The sequence below is a fragment of the Kryptolebias marmoratus genome, linkage group LG4 (genome assembly GCF_001649575.2).
Source record: "Kryptolebias marmoratus isolate JLee-2015 linkage group LG4, ASM164957v2, whole genome shotgun sequence".
In the NCBI taxonomy this organism is placed as follows: Eukaryota; Metazoa; Chordata; class Actinopteri; order Cyprinodontiformes; family Rivulidae; genus Kryptolebias; species Kryptolebias marmoratus.
In genome coordinates this window covers 9,925,402-9,941,413 of record NC_051433.1, presented here as the reverse complement: position 1 = coordinate 9,941,413, position 16,012 = coordinate 9,925,402, and the positions used below count along the sequence as shown (strand labels likewise).

The window sequence follows — 16,012 nt, the reverse complement described above, 5'->3', positions numbered from 1 at the left end:
ACAAATTTATAGCCATTTTGTGTATTTTAAGGTTAGTTGGCAGTGGTAGCTATCTTGAATTTAATTGGCTTTAAAGGTTAATTAGCTATAAATGCACATTAAGTGGTAATTTCCTGAAAGTTTCAATAAAACCTGTGTAGAAGCTCATTAGATGTTTTGGTAACAGACAAGACATAAACACACACACACATTTGTAGAAACAGGCAAAAACATTACTGTCCACATTCCCCACATGTCAAACATTTCATGATGATCCAACAACACAGCTGTTCTTTTAAAACAGCTCAGATAAAACGTTGGAAAAAAAGTTGGTGCCAACACAAGCAGATACCTGGAAATGTCAGGTGACTTGATTTGTCCGAAGACAAAATATGAAATCTGCTGACCTTTTCAACATTACGACCCCTTTTTTGATCCACATTCTCTCACTTCAATTACTGCACCTCGGTGCTTTCTGCACCTGATGCTTCTAGGTTTGTGGAAAAACAACCAGGAAATAAAGGAACAGCAGGGACACGCCGACATCGACAAAAAGGGACGACTCGGATACAGCTGCACTTCTAATAACGGCACGGAACCGTCCATCAGTTGTGAAACTAGATATCATACTTTCTATTTACTACCAGGAAGAAAAAAAGAAGGTCTGAAAGAGACTTCAGTATAAGCACGTCGACTTGTGTGCATTTTACAACACATCACGTCACATTTTTCTCTCATTACTGGTTAAAACAAAACCAAAGTTGTAATTAAAATGCACATTTTGATATAAAAGACAGACTAAAAGAGTCACAGATCAGTTATAAAATTCAGTCTGAACTCAAAAACTGAGACGACCCAAACGTTTTATCACAACAGATTATGGCTTTGCTTTACTAACTACATTTGCTTTCATAAAATAATGGAAGATTAATAACAGGAGATCCAGCCTGCTGATGCGAAATGTACCAGACTGGAGCGTCCAATTAACACTGTAGAAAACCAGAAGAATTACCAGATAACCAGCAGTAATGTACTACATAACAGTCTTGTCTAACTATGATACAAAAATAAAATAGACCATCACCCACAAATGTTGTTAAAACGCACACCGGTGTACACACACAATTGAAATTGTAAATACTCATTCAATCGATGCAATTCCGAGTGGATTAATAATGAGCGAGCGCAATAATACCATATCTGAGCCCTGCTTTGAGTGATTGCCTGCGTTTTCATTTGCTAATCTAACAAAATATCTTTCTCAGAGAGCCCGCTCATTAATTAGAAAAGTAATGAAACCAGCAGCATTAATATGCAGAGAGCACGGTTTCTCATTTTCTCCACATTTTGGCTTCCACATCTGAGATATGACCATTCAAAGAAATACATTACTGTCATATCAGTGCGGCGTTATGCATCTGCAAAAGCTCTTGCAGAACAGCTTAATGCTAAATAAAACTACTTCATTTTTAACTGAATAAAATAAATTGTGCATTTTTAAAAAGACAAAGAATACAAAGAAAAGAATATATGACCTTCCATTAGAGACGGATAATTGTATCTCTTGTATCGTAGTTCAGAGATAAAACATTATTATGAAACTTACCACACCAGGGAAGATTTTGGTAAGACGGTCAACAGCTGCCAAAGCTTTTGATTTTCCTCCTCCAAGGCAGTCCTCAAACTCATAAAGGGGCTGCCGAACTGGATTGGAGTACGAGATCTTTGCATTGTCAACAAATGTGATGCGTCTCACTCCCCATCCCTGGAGCACAGGGAACAAACATCCAACTCCTTAAAATACAATATTTCGAGGCACCTAACCTCCATTTTCCCACATGAGCATAGACCAAAGCAGCTCTTTGTCAGATGCTTCAGAAAATCTGTGTTTCAAAATAAAAAATTTGGTGCAATTCTACTTTATTTTCTTCCTCACCATGAGAGTCCTGGCTACGTTACAGCCGAGGGTCCCAGCACCCAGAAGAAGACACTTTGTGTTGACAACTTTGTCCAGGTCCAAAGAAGGAACCAGTCTCCATCTCATCAGCTTAAGGTTCAGGTCGACGGATGACTCTGCAAGCCTGCAGACAACAGCATATTTGCTCTGAATGTCTGCAACAGCAGATCTTTACCAGGTGAAGACGCTTTCTGATACTTTCACTTGAAATTTCACCTTTTAGGGTCCATACATTCACTCAGGTTGACCATCCTGGGACCCAAGGCTCCCTTTGGGTTCTTCTCCCAACCTACACTTTTGGGACACACTAAAATAAAACAAATTTAAAATGAGTGAACTTTGAAGTGACAATTTTCAAGATGCAAATTCAATCATTTATACAATAAAAAAGGGGATAGGACAAATTGTATTTGGACAGAAAACAGCAAATTCCTGTAGATGCATAATACTTTTGAATTCCAGATATGAGCAATATTTTTATTTTCTGCACTATAATAAGTGATTGAAACTTTAAAACCAAAGGTAAGTTATACATTTAAATTACTTATTATAGTTGAAATGAAATTCTGATACTGATCAAGTTTCTGTGAACGAATACAGCTTTATGCTGTAGTGCAAAGCAAACAAATGGACAAACTGAAAAGAAAACATTGATTTATTTAGTCTTTGTTTTATAAATGTGTAAAATAAGAAATGTAATTAGTGCCATGATGGTGTATATATTTTAAAATCTCTTTTCAGAATTTAAATAGTGGCCATGCTGATCTTAAAAGATGGGCCAAGTTAGATTGGTTAATCCTTTTCAAAACAAACATAAATATGTCTACATAAACAGAAAAGCAGATTTAGTTTTTACTGCTTGAAAACATTCACCGTGGCTTAATTAAAAGCCATGATTTGATGACAGCAAAGAGTGAAAAAAACAAAAGACTTCTTATTTTAAACTCTACAGATCACCGAGTGGCCTACTTTCCCATGCTGCTATTAACATTTAAATTGTTTTCATTCCAAACTCGACAGACAAAACAATGTCGGAGAAGCTTAGAGGAGATTAACGGAAATGGAGCCAAAATTCTGCTCACGTCACACAAGTTTACAGACGCGCATTCAGCTGAGCAAAACCAAATGTGTGCACGTGCTCAGATGCATCAAAACAAATACGTGTGTGGTGAACAAAGAGGCAAAGCCCACCTGAGCTGCTGGGAAGTTCAGGTAGCTTGACTCGGAAGACGAGGCTGTGCTGAATGGAGCGGCTTCCCTGCAGAGTTCTGTCCCTAAAGCAGAGCACTTCCACTACGTCCAGCTTCGAGCCCCTAACACACACACACACACATTAAAAAAGCAAACAATTTAAACCCTGGGTGTACTTTGGAACGAATATGACTGGTTTAAAATGTCATTTAATAAAAGTGAAATAAAACATGCCGTTCATTATCTTAAGTTCAATCAGACGAGTGAACTCAAGTACCGTCACATTTCTCCTAATATGGTCCTATAAACAAACTCATGCAAAAAAAAAACAAAAAAAACCTTTTTAAGCAGCTGATGAAGCGAGACATCACAGCTGCTTTTAAATTCCACTTTCACTCATCTAGTCCATCCGATCTCAACAGTTTGAGTTTGAGACGGAGGAAAACTTTAGTCACGCTCCGGACCGATGAGGTTTTTATTACATAACAACGGCTGCTCACGGCAAAACAGAAAACTCTATCCTGATGAGCCATGGCTTTGTCAACACACAGCTCCTGAATGAGTCTGGATGGGAAGTTTTCTAAATTCTAGATCAAATACCAAAAAAATAAATTAAATTAAAAAGCAAAAATGGACCTCAATTATCTTAACGGTGTCAAGCTTCCATGCAAGTTTTATTCTCACCTGCTCCCATAAAATCCTTTGTCTGTCTGTTAGCAAAATATTTCATGAACCACTGAACAGATTTTGATGAAAGCAGTCACTGGATGTTCATCTACAACTGATTTACTTTTGGAGTCAACTCGATTCAAGATGGCTGCCACTATTAATTAAGCTTAGCAAACGCAAAAATGGCTAAAGCTCAGCCAGTTTTATAGATATTGAGCTAAAATTAGTTGTGTTAGTCGTTCAGACTCATCCCCAACAAACACTCTGAGCGCTACAAGATCATGTGAAAGCTTTGTTTAAAACTTAGGCTTTCACTGTTAGGATCAACCTGATCTGTCTGTCAGAAAACTGTTACAGAAATCTATTTTTTAGTGCTCCAGATGAGCAAAGTAATCATTAATAGTCAACTGAAGTCTTCCATTTTTATGTACCAAACTTCAGTCTTTTGAATTTTATTCTTGTTTCTTATGTCAGAAAAGGCAAATTCCTTTTTTATTCTTTTCTGCTCACCATTAACCCTCAGCAATAAGAAGTTCTACCAAAAACCTCTACATCGTAGCAACTCTGTCATAAGAAATTTCCTGTTTCTGATATAATGAACACAAAATTATAATTATTATAAAACCAACACCTTTATTGTCTGTCACCTGTTGTTGACCTCTGTGTAAATATTTGAGTGTGCTCTGTCCCACGATTTATCTTTAAGATGTAACTAACAGCTTGCACCAACTGCCCACTGGTGCGCGGAAAAAATTTCCTCTGTAAATATTTTAGTAAAAGTTATTTATCTAAAAGGAGTGTGTGGGCTCACGGACACCCTCGCCATTTCCGCAACAGCTTGAGTCAGTCAGCTTGGAAAATTAGCAGAGATGTTTTATTGCAGTGAAATCTATGAGTAACCAGCGGCCAAAAAGTTCTTCTTCCAGTCGGAGTGCGTCTTTTTGGAACGACACAAAGCAACGCGTCACAGTCTGGAAATTTGTCAGGCAGATAATTCTTGTCTTCCAGTGCATGACTAAACTAAGACGGAGGTGAAAATCTGGCAAATTAATTCATCAAACCCAGTGTGCTTGTGAAATTCAGTGCTTCACAGGGAAAAATTACGGCACAAGTAGAGAATTTCCCCAATTCTGTTCCTGCACAGACTCAAAAACCTCACAGAGGTTTTATTTACCACTGCGTAGCCAAGAGGACCAAGAGATTTCTCAGAGGCCAGCCAGGATGTTGAGATAAAGTACACGGATCGTAGACGCCCACAGTAACCTGAAAAAAAATAAATCAGGGTGTGTTTTATCTTCCACATGAGTGTTCACTTCTGTGTCTGTAACAGAACAGATAATTCAATGAAACCACAGCATAAAATTGCATTTGAAGTTATTTGCTAAAGGTCTTCTAATGATTAAGTCCACACATATTACACTTTTTAAATTAAACTGGTAATTATATTTAGCACAAAGACACACGAACACCATACAATCACAACGTAATGAATTTGTATGAAAATAATAAAAACGTCTCCATGTAACTACCTTCTTAGTATCAGTGAAAAATGCCTCCCAGTCCTCAAGCGGAGCCATATGAACAGCGTCATCAGAGTATTTCATTAGGAAGTAAGGAACGGCAGTAGTCCCTCTGCTGACACACAGGCCATCATACGCCTCCCGCAGGGCTGCGATCTGAAATAGAAGTGATCACTGTATGTCGAGCAGAAGGCTGGGTACTCTGTTGGACAGCCGGTGCTTTATAATTGGTAATAAACAGCCCAAAGAGACACTTCCTAAATGTCAATACTAATTCACAGAACATGTTTAATTCATAGAGCACATTTAACTAATTAAATGTACATGTCGACGGGATGAAAGTTTCCATCGTGAATTATTAAAACAAAACCCAAGTAGTCTAATTATATAAAATTACAATTTCAATAAACACCATTCAAAACACCATCTGTAAAACTTGAAACATGCTGGTCCGTGCAGGGTTTTGGGGAGCAGGCGCCCATCTCCAGCAGTCTCCCTTTGGTGGATGGCGTTATTTAAAAAAAAACCCTATAAACTTATTTTATTTGTCTCTGCACAGCCTCTGCTCAGCCTCATCGTCGGTGTAGCATTTTGTTCCTACCTGTGACCTTGCTGCTGCTTATCGGTTGCATTCACAGGTGGGTATAAAGATGAGGCCCACACTGCAGTTGCGTAAGCTACGTTTCAGATGTCGAGTATTTTGAGAGCAACACTCAGTGTGCAGTATATGTTAAAGACACTTATTGTGAAGGAAGTTGTGTGAGTAAGTCCCAATGTTGTCTTGATGCTGCTGCCAGATTTATACCTTGTATATTAACATCTTGTTATATTGTCATTTACCCAATATAACCACACCTATAAGTCTCAGCAACGGCTATTAGTCATTCTGTAGAGAACATCATAACAAGCAACCATGATAAGTACACCAGGACATCTACAAAAAAAAAATCAATATTAAAAAAGAGCAGAAGTTTATTATCACATCAACAGCAGTGCAACAGATACACTGTGTGCAACTGGCACCGCTTGCACAATGTAGAATGAGATTGTGCAACATTATTGCTGGGTCACTGCAATGCTAGTTTCATTATTAGATTGTGTAAATGAAGTAAATGTGACATTTTAAAGTTGCTGCGTTCACATTTATGAATAAATCTGTGTCAATCCTGAAATATGCAAATCTGGCACTGCTGGAGATCACGCTGCATGTGCTACAGTATCAGATATGGGAAAAATTTTCTTACAGCCATGTCTCTCAATACACTACAGAAATGCAGATTTGACAAAGTGTGATGAGGATATTAAGGTAGATAATTGTCCATTAATAGCATATGAAGCAAGACAGATCATCCAACACATTTAAACATTAAATTAGATTTTACAAAGACTGTCAGAACTTTGCAGAATTCCTCAATGAGGATGTTTTAATAATAATGAACACCTCTCCAATATCTTGTGAAATCACACCTAAAACCTCCCAGTTTATATGAAAAGTCATTTGTTACAGAAACACATTAAAGTGTACAATCAGAGATATAAAATTCATTTGTCTGAATATTAAAATTTAAAAAGCCAACCTGTTTTGCTGAGAAAACTTGGTCCAAGACAACGGGCTCCTGGACAACCTTTATCCCCTCCGGGAAACAAAGTGCGGGGAAGCAGAACCAGTAGTAGAAATGGTACTTCTTCAGGTCCTGCAGAGTGTTTAGATGGATTTAATAAGTGGTAAAGAGAACAAAGCACTTGTAAAGTCATATATATGTGAAAATAAGACACTTAAATGACATTATTTATACATACTGCAAAAGTAAGCAGGATAAACCTGCAAAGGATAGATGGGTTCTTTAATGCAGCTCCAGACTGTATAGCATCCCATATCTGCAGATAAAAGCCAAAGAAGAATTACAGTTACGCAATCATATGATTGCACAACTTGATGGCCACTTTTCAGTGTTCTTAACTCTTTTCTACAGATCCAGATAGTCTATCTAAGTATGCATTTGTGTTTGTAAGAATGCCTTGTGGATGTCCTTTACCTCTGCGGCCTCCTTCTCCAGCAGAGCCTTCTTATCGGTGTTCTTAAAGGCATCGAGTGTGTTGGTGTTATACAACGTGCCGACAGCTGGACAGCAGCGAGCGGGGGTCGGACCGTCACTAACAGCACAAGAAATGTTTGCATGAAACTGCTTCGAGAAAACAGTTGAGCACAAAGAAATGCAGCTGTACCCAGTAATATTTAGGCAGCACTAAACAAATTTACCTAATACAGTATTTACATATTGAATCAGAGCGTACTCGCAGCTTTAATTTAGAGATATTAACATTCATTACAGCTTTTTAATAGGACTATTTCCAGCACCAGGCTCTTCCTTTGTTTAATAAACTAACATGAGTCTGTGCTTATGCTGTGATCACTCGTTCCCTCGTGTCACCCCGCTGCGCTGTGACGGCTTTGAGGTACGAATTATTGCCTGAAAAAGTGACAGTGTGCTTCTGTGTGTGTTGATTGTTTCAGAAGGCTGATTTGTTCCAGCCTCCCAGAGTGTGATTTAAACACTGGCTTCCTCAAACACCTGCAGGCTCTCCTCTCTCCATCTCCATCTTCACTTCACCACTCGATCCGCTGTTGTGTGCAGATGAGTGCAAAGAACTTTGTTTCTTAAAGTGACAGCCCAGATTTGGTCGAGGTGGGCAGCCTTTCCGTTTAATCCCCCTCTCACGTTATGCTAATTTAGGAGATTGTCAGCGTTTTTTGCCTTCTGGTCATTTCTATTTAAGACTACAAGTTTAAATTTTCTCATATTTTCTTTTTGTTAGTTACTTTCCAATAGGTTTATCCTGAAGCGCCACAGAAATTAAATACATCTTTTAAAGGCTGCAAGTATCAGTTGCTACTGGCTCTTGAGGCCATTTGAAACAGGAATCGTGTTTTCATAATGTGCAATAGTTTCCTCAGCATAAACTTAGGGATCATCTACTTCATTTTTCTATTTCATGAGCTGTTCCTGTTTTTAAGTTTCATATCTGTGTGAAGAATGATCTAAATTTAAAGAAGCAAATGGGTTGTTTAGAGCCATTTTTAATAAACAGAAAGTGCCTTTAAGGTCTCAAGTGAATTATTTCTGGAACAAAAAAAGAAGAATACCATATTTCATAAAATTGATGTGACTTCTGTAGAAAAGCAAAGAGACAGTGCTTGCCCCACTTTTCACAAATCCTCCTAAAGAGTGGCATGGCTGCTGAGAGGCTTCAGCTGCTGCTGGTAGGGAGGCAGAGGTCTATGATCAGTCTTCTCAAAATGCAAATTAGCAAAAGGTATGCAACAGCAGTCATTCATACTGATTTTCTGCTGGTGGTCTGTGAGAGCTGCTGATGAGTGCGTCTCACTTTCATGTTGAGTCAAGCTTTTATTGAGACAAAGTTGTTTGTTTCTGTTCATTTCATCTGTTTTTAAGGGAATATCTTTTACTACTTGTTACCCAGAAACAATATTTGCATATATTCTTAACCTAATATGTATTACTAATATTCTTTAGTTAATAGCAGTGTGTAAAATGTGTGTCACATTTGACAATGAAAGGGATTGGTAGAATTTGAACGTTATTTATTCTTCATCCTATGTGTATTTGAACTCTGTTCTGTGTTGTCGCAAACAACATTAATCCATGTCAGTCTTTTCTTTTTTTTTTGTTTTTGTTGTTTAGATGTGCCATCTCGTGCATTTGCCATTAATTTCATCCAATATTTGATCTATACTGGTCAAACAGCAAATAAAACTTTGTATTTTAAGTTCTACATACTAGTAGACTTATATTCCATTGTGCATTTTAAATGAGAAATATCAGCATTATACATGAGAGGGAACTTTGTGTAAACTTTGTCATACTTACACATCAAATGCACTGAACTCCAGCGTCAAACGAGTTGGCAATCCCACTGGATCACCTGTCAAATAGAGATGTGGACGAAACTTTTAAATCAACTCAGTAAGCAAAGTCTATATTCATCAACTCAAGTGCAAAAACTGCACTTGGCAGTTGTTAAGTATAATGACACCATCTGGCCACACTACTCACCGTTGTAATAGTACCCTTTGATACACTTCGGGCTCTCATCCAGTCTGTAGTCATTGAGCTTCTTCTGAGTGAGCTGGTGCCAGAATCCTGCCTCCAGAGCGCTGCTGAAGGGGGCGAACTGCAGCTTGAGGTCTGCAGTGGACGATGACGCTTCGCTGATGTCAGATGCCATCCTTACTTCACTGATTAAATGCTACAAACTGTGAAAGGAAGCAGCAGTGGGTTGCATAACACTTAATATTCTGTTACAACACAGAGCAGTGAAGGCACGTTCACAACCCTATTTTGGAAGTAACATGGTTTAAACGATCAAAGTTACAAACGGATTACATGTGTCTTTTGACGTTCGCAGGCAAAGCTCTTTACAACCGTGCTTTTCATTCACTCAATCAAACTCACATTCACTATGATTATTAGAGCTGCCACTGAAAGCATATACCCATCACGAACAGCATGTGATTTATTGTTCTGCAAAAGCACTTTCTGACACGTCGACACAAACCCTACAATTAGAGGATGATCCTGACCAAACCACCTCATTATTTCTTTTAGCTCCTTATGACCTCTGATGGTTTCCTTTGATGAAACACATAACGGTGATCGCATTCAGTCTGTCAGTTTTTTAAATCAATAAAAATTTCAAATTCTTGAGGATCGTCAATAAGAAACTCAAGGTAAATCTAGACTTTTTCCTTCTCTACTCCAAACACATTCTGGTTATTTTGTGTTGAAAGAATAATCAATGCAGTTGAGAAAACCCTAATCACAGAAACATCTGGAGAATTTCTAATCTGTCCCAGACAGATTTTTTTTCGAAGAGAAAAAGGTCTGATTTAAAAGTCTGAGAGCTCAAAACATTATGTACACTTCAAGGATTTCTTATGAGGAAATGTACTGACGATTTCTCAGGGTAATTTCTGACTTCATGTATTCAGCTGTGAGGAGTTGCACAAAATAACTAATTAGTCAAAATATATAAATCTTTTTTGTGTAATTTTACATTTTAAACATTTCTGACCTTAATATTTGAACCAAACCTATACAGAGTTATTCCACCACATGGTAGAGTTTTTCAGCACAGGTGCCTCACTGCATTTTTATCCACTGCAGATATTACTTAAGACATCTGTGATTTGTGAGTCTTAAACTAATTTATACAACAACATGTCAGTATGTGAACTGCTGCAGAGATACTGTTATTCACACCTAAAGGTGATGATTCTCTTTGACCAGCTAGCAGCTTGCTGAGTTTCCACATCAGTGTATGAGACCAGCTTGGTGCACTTGCAACCTGCACTAAACATATCAGCACTACATGCAATGACAAAACAAAAGCCTTTTTGCAGAACAATCACAACACCCCACCCACGTGGCAACGGCACTTCCCAACAGTCACAGTTTCCTCTCAGATGTACAGCCATGTGTCTCACACAAAACTGTTTAGGAACTGCCTAAATTAAACTCCTCATATATCAGCAACAGCAACTATGGGGAAAAAAAAGACTAATTTGTAAAAACTCACCCCATAAACCACAGTGCTAAAGTGTTCGAGCGTCCTCTAACACAAAAGATGCACACATCGTGCAAACTGTGTTCCAGCATCAACAACACACTTATTGCTTCACTTCCCAGAAAGCCATCCTGTCATATGACCTCTTCTGTGACAGTAACACAGTAACACATTCAAGAACTCCCTGTCCTTATTGTTTAACACACAGGTATGCCACATCTCCCTTTTTCAACAACAAAATATAAACTTCGGAAACACTGTTATCAACTAAAAATCTCAATTTATTCCTACAGCTGCTTCTTAGGTCTATCTTTCAAGCAACTATAACAAGGCAGCACGAACATATCACAATGTTACCCCCTATGGAAATGTTCTTTTCTATTTATTGACTCTTAACGGTTCACAAGTCAAGCCTAGTGGGTTTCACAATGACCTGGTTCTGGAGATCATAATGTTACATTTAAACTAGATTGTTATAAAATTAAAGCTGAAATTAATACAGCATTTCCGCTGTTACAGCCACTTTAACTTAATAAATGTAAATAAATCTAGCATACCAATGGATTTAGTTTATTAGAAAGTCTCCAACAAACAAGTCGTGTAATTAAAAAAAAATACTAAAGTGAAAAACATGAAATTGTTGTATTAATAATTCTGCTATTCACACAGACTAGTTTGAATGTAATTTGACCAGTAAAGATGTTAATAAATGGCCCATATTGACAATGGTCACTGAAGCATGATAAACTGTTATTTTAGGATTCATATTTTTTAATCAACAATTAAATTTTTGTTTCGATTTTGTATTTTTTTTTTCCTTTTAAGGAACAACTTATTAATTCTGCAGTGACAGGGAAGCAACACCTTAACCCCTTAAAACGTTTCAAAATACACAACAACAACCAAAATTAGTCTTAAAGAAGATAAACCTCAAGACGAAACACACCGACAGTCCAAACTAATTATTTCTGGTGAGTTTTATCCCCGACTGAATCACATTTTTATTTGTCAAACTCTTACAGGCTTTGTGCACTTACCCTCAGCAGTGACTTCCGGGTTTGGTTGGTCATGTGATCGCGGCGCTTGTCAATAAAGCGGTGCAGTATGGGTAAATAGCCCGCTGTTATGCTTAGCTTAGCTTAGCTGCTGGGGCTGCTTTTCGAGCCTTACGGTGCGTAAACCATTGAGTAAAACACGAAGAACCAAAACAGAAACAAAAACACGCAAACGACGAGGCAGGAGAATACCGACAAAAACCTATACGTGCCGCTTCTTTTCATTTCGGGGGCGGACAGACGAATCCGCCAAAGACTTCCTGCTGGTGCAAGCCAGTATTTTATACAACCTTACCATCAGTTTCAGCAGGTGAAATCTCACACGTAATACAACAGTGGTGAAACAGGTCCTCTCCTCTACTACTCTTGAAATACAGGACAGGGCGTGCAAGCTTTTTTTTTCCTCTGCCTGTATCATAACCGGAAAGTCAAAACCATAAACACAGAGCTTAACAGGGAGGGACCGTCTTAAATGAATGCTTCACGAAAAAACGCACATTTCTTCGCTCTGAGGTAGAAGGAAAATGCTATAAATATATAAACACTGGCCTCCTTACATCGGCTTTCTGAACTTTTGCACCTTCGCAGTCCAGCTAAAGCTCCGAAGTCTTTAAAATTAATTGATCTTGGGTATTTCAAAAACAAGAAACAAAGGAGCCATTCTGTGTTGGTCCCCAAATCAGTGGAAGAACCTGCTTTTGCAAATTACAGCTGCCCATATTACTGATCAATTAAAAATCACTTCTTTGAGCCTGATTCTTCTAAATGCCTATTTATAGTTTTAGTTGGGGTTTTTTTTCTACTTAATCTTGCTGTACAGTGTTTGTTAATTGTCTGTGTCATGCTTTGTGCAGCATTTTGTTCAACGGGTTGTTTTTAAATGCAATTTAGAGGTAATCTTTAACTTGACTTGATCATAGAAATAGTTAGATTAAAACATAAGACTTAGAGAAGCACAACGTCCTATTTGACTCATTTGGCATAATATATACTGCATGCACAGGTGCATTTGCTATATTCTTAATAATGCACTTTTGAGTTGCTTTTGAGCTCCAAAAGTACTGTATTAACTTGAGTTATTTTTTATTTTCCAAAATACTGAGCAATTTATGTATGCATTGGTTTTGTAAGTACTGTAATACTGTGGCCTTCAGGAGCCCTAGTATTAAAAGCAAACAGATTTTGTACTAAAGGTGACGGCGTGGACTCACTGACCACTGGCAGTGTGTACAAGCATTGCAATATTCCCGATTATTTTAATTAAAACATTACTCAAACAGTAGCGTTTGCATCAAATATATGCTCTTGTTTTCAAATTACAGAGCATAGTTTGTTTAATAACTGGTACAAATTACATTCCCCTTCATCGGTGCAGTGTTTGCTTCAAATTCCAAAAATGTAAAACATCTTTGTCCCTCAAAACATGGAGCACAAATTAGATTTTTTTCCTCATCTTAGTAAACAGGTTTATGTCCAGCATTACCACAGAAGGGCTGAAATCTGCACTGATTTGTGTTTGTTTGGCAGAGAAAATGCCCTCTGCTCAGAGTAGAAGGCTGTTTACTGTCCCAAATGCTGAAAATTGGATTGAAATTGTTCGATATTTCAGCTCTTTGCCCCAAACAAACAAAAACAAATTCCAGGCCGGAGAACAAGAAAACTCAGGTTCTGTGACTCCCGAAGGCAGCAAAAATCTCATTGGTGCTCACATGATGTTTAAAGAAACAAAACTCTGATCTAATGCCTGAAAAATGTGTCCATTGTAACCATCTACATCACAGAAAACAATTATATTCATCTATAGGGGTTTGTATGAGTGGTCATGTAGTTACTCATTTGACAGATAGTGTTAGAATTTCTTTTGAAAGCAGCTGAGAATTAGAAAATTTATTGATGTAATCAGCAGGATCCCTGTTAATTTTATCAGTGCAGTCTCTTCCCAAACGAAGCAAACTATTTAATTTATGAGATTTTCATTTACTGAGTCCAGAGAAACTAACATTAACACCATGTTGCTGATCATGCCAGGAAGAGCTGAATCACTAAATGTCAGAAATAAGATCAGAGCTTTCAGAAATACTATCAGCTTACATTTTTGCATCAAACTTTGAGCTATGAAAAACTGATTTTGTTGAGCTTTTTTATTATTTAGTCAATAAGAATGTACCTATGAGGAAAATATCTGTTTTTTAAAAAAATAAATTATTGCAATTTTATGACAGCCTGGTGCATTTTAGCCACTAGGCTGTGGACAAATTCACTATGATGTGAAAACAAGAAACTCATCCAGTCTGTCTTCTTTTTTATTTATTTCCTTTTTTATAATCAGTCAGTACATCTCATAAAACCCCATAAAAACCTGAACGATGTGTGTCGTTACAGGTAAGCATCTAGATTACTAAACCATAAGTAGCATATTCTGTAAAGCCTAATTTAATTAATACTTAGTCTGAAAATGACTTGAAACAGATTAAAGGTTATCAGAAAAGGCTGTTTACATCATAGTTTTGTATTTAAATTAAGATCTTATTTGGGTTACTGTCAGGATGTTGTACTTGTGAATATATCAAGTAATAATCAAGACATTTTATTCCATACAGACGTGTAAATTCAAACTCAACCTAAAACTAACGAATAGTAACCTAATGTGAAAATTCAGATGAGCACTTTTAAAAAGAGAAGTGTTTTTTATTTACTGGAAGACATGGAATATGTCAAACAAACACTATGATTTAGTATTTCCACAAACAGCCACAAAACAATTAAATTATCACAGACAACGTCACACTGCAGTACATCTGTCACCTTTATATGTGGCTTTTATAAAACAAGGTTTAAATGTCAGCATTTAGCAGCATGATACTTCTTTATGATTTTTATTTGAGGGCTCGATATCTGTGTGCTCAAGTTTTATTTTAGCTTAGTGTGAGAGCCTACGTTTCTCACGCTGCTCTTTTTTTAAAGTTTCACATACAGCAGGTGCATGTTTAACGTGCTGCACGCTTTGGGCTCCACAGCATTCTGTCTTTTTCCAATCGCAGAATTAATCCTTCTTTTTTTTATATTCTGATTAAACAAATTATGGGAATAAACTCTGCAATCTAAATCGAGGCTTTAGACAAAGAACAGGATTAGCAGTTTAATAAAGGATCGGGGGAACAGAAACCCCAAAAACTCTAGATAAACTGGATTCACAGCAGGTCAATACGTTTATTTATCTATCTATCTTCTTTTCAGTCACACTCAGTTCTGTTTGAGAATTTTCACAGCTGAAATGCAACCATCAGCAGATAAAAATTAGACATTTCTTAACAGTATCCTCATTGTTCGGGCCATTGTAAAACCAACCAAGCTAACCTCAGAGACAAAATACAAGAAATATTGCATATTAATCACATCATAAAGTTCTGTAGGAAACCCCAAATACACGATTAGGACTGGATCTTCCGCTGAGTTAGATGGAAACTTGGCAATAGCAGATCCTCTGAGAAGAATTTGGCATAATCTGTTGGCGTTCTTAGACAGAAAACTTTTACTAACTGGCATTTCATAATGTACTGAATGTGAATGTGTTGTATTATAATAGAAATTGAATTCCTTCAATAGGAATTGACGGTAATTCTGTTTAAAGCTGGATCTGAATTGGATTTAAGATTCAGATTTGTTTTTTGTACGGAGCCCTGAGATGGCTGTTGTTGTGAACTGGCTCTATTTAATCTGATTAGATGCTGTTTGTTTTCATCAAGTAAACTTGCAGACCTAACTTGGTTTAAAGTTTATATTTATAACTTTGAAAATTAGTTTAAACAAACGCTAAGTTCTCTGACATTTAACAAGAGTACCTCAGTGTCAGCTAGGGATGTTTTCGTCTTGTAAACGTAACTGAGTCTAAGAGAATATACACAGTACAGGTGCTGGTCATAAAATTAGAATATCATGAAAAAGTAGATTGATTTCAGTAATTCCATTTAAAAAGTGAAACTTGTATATTATATTCATACATTACATACAAACTCATATATTTCAAATGTTTATTTCATTTAATTTTGATGATT

General features: G+C 37.1%; 1 protein-coding gene across 3 annotated transcripts in view; it reads right to left on the bottom strand.

Annotated features, from left to right (window-relative positions):
* atg7 (ATG7 autophagy related 7 homolog (S. cerevisiae)) overlaps positions 1–12,409 on the bottom strand; it is a 59,360-nt gene extending 46,951 nt beyond the window's left edge. The window contains exons 1-12 of one of the 3 annotated variants that reach the window (XM_017408552.3): positions 12,253–12,409; positions 9,393–9,592; positions 9,207–9,261; positions 7,353–7,470; positions 7,117–7,194; positions 6,894–7,010; positions 5,326–5,472; positions 4,971–5,059; positions 3,128–3,249; positions 2,153–2,243; positions 1,916–2,060; positions 1,586–1,744 (exon numbers count right to left, since the gene is read on the bottom strand). In XM_017408552.3, the coding sequence (XP_017264041.1) occupies positions 1,586–1,744; positions 1,916–2,060; positions 2,153–2,243; positions 3,128–3,249; positions 4,971–5,059; positions 5,326–5,472; positions 6,894–7,010; positions 7,117–7,194; positions 7,353–7,470; positions 9,207–9,261; positions 9,393–9,564 (1,293 nt within the window). In that variant the 5' untranslated portion in view covers positions 9,565–9,592; positions 12,253–12,409. The other 2 variants (XM_017408553.3, XM_037975364.1) reach the window with 2 other exon arrangements.
* Positions 12,410–16,012: the final 3,603 nt, after the last annotated feature.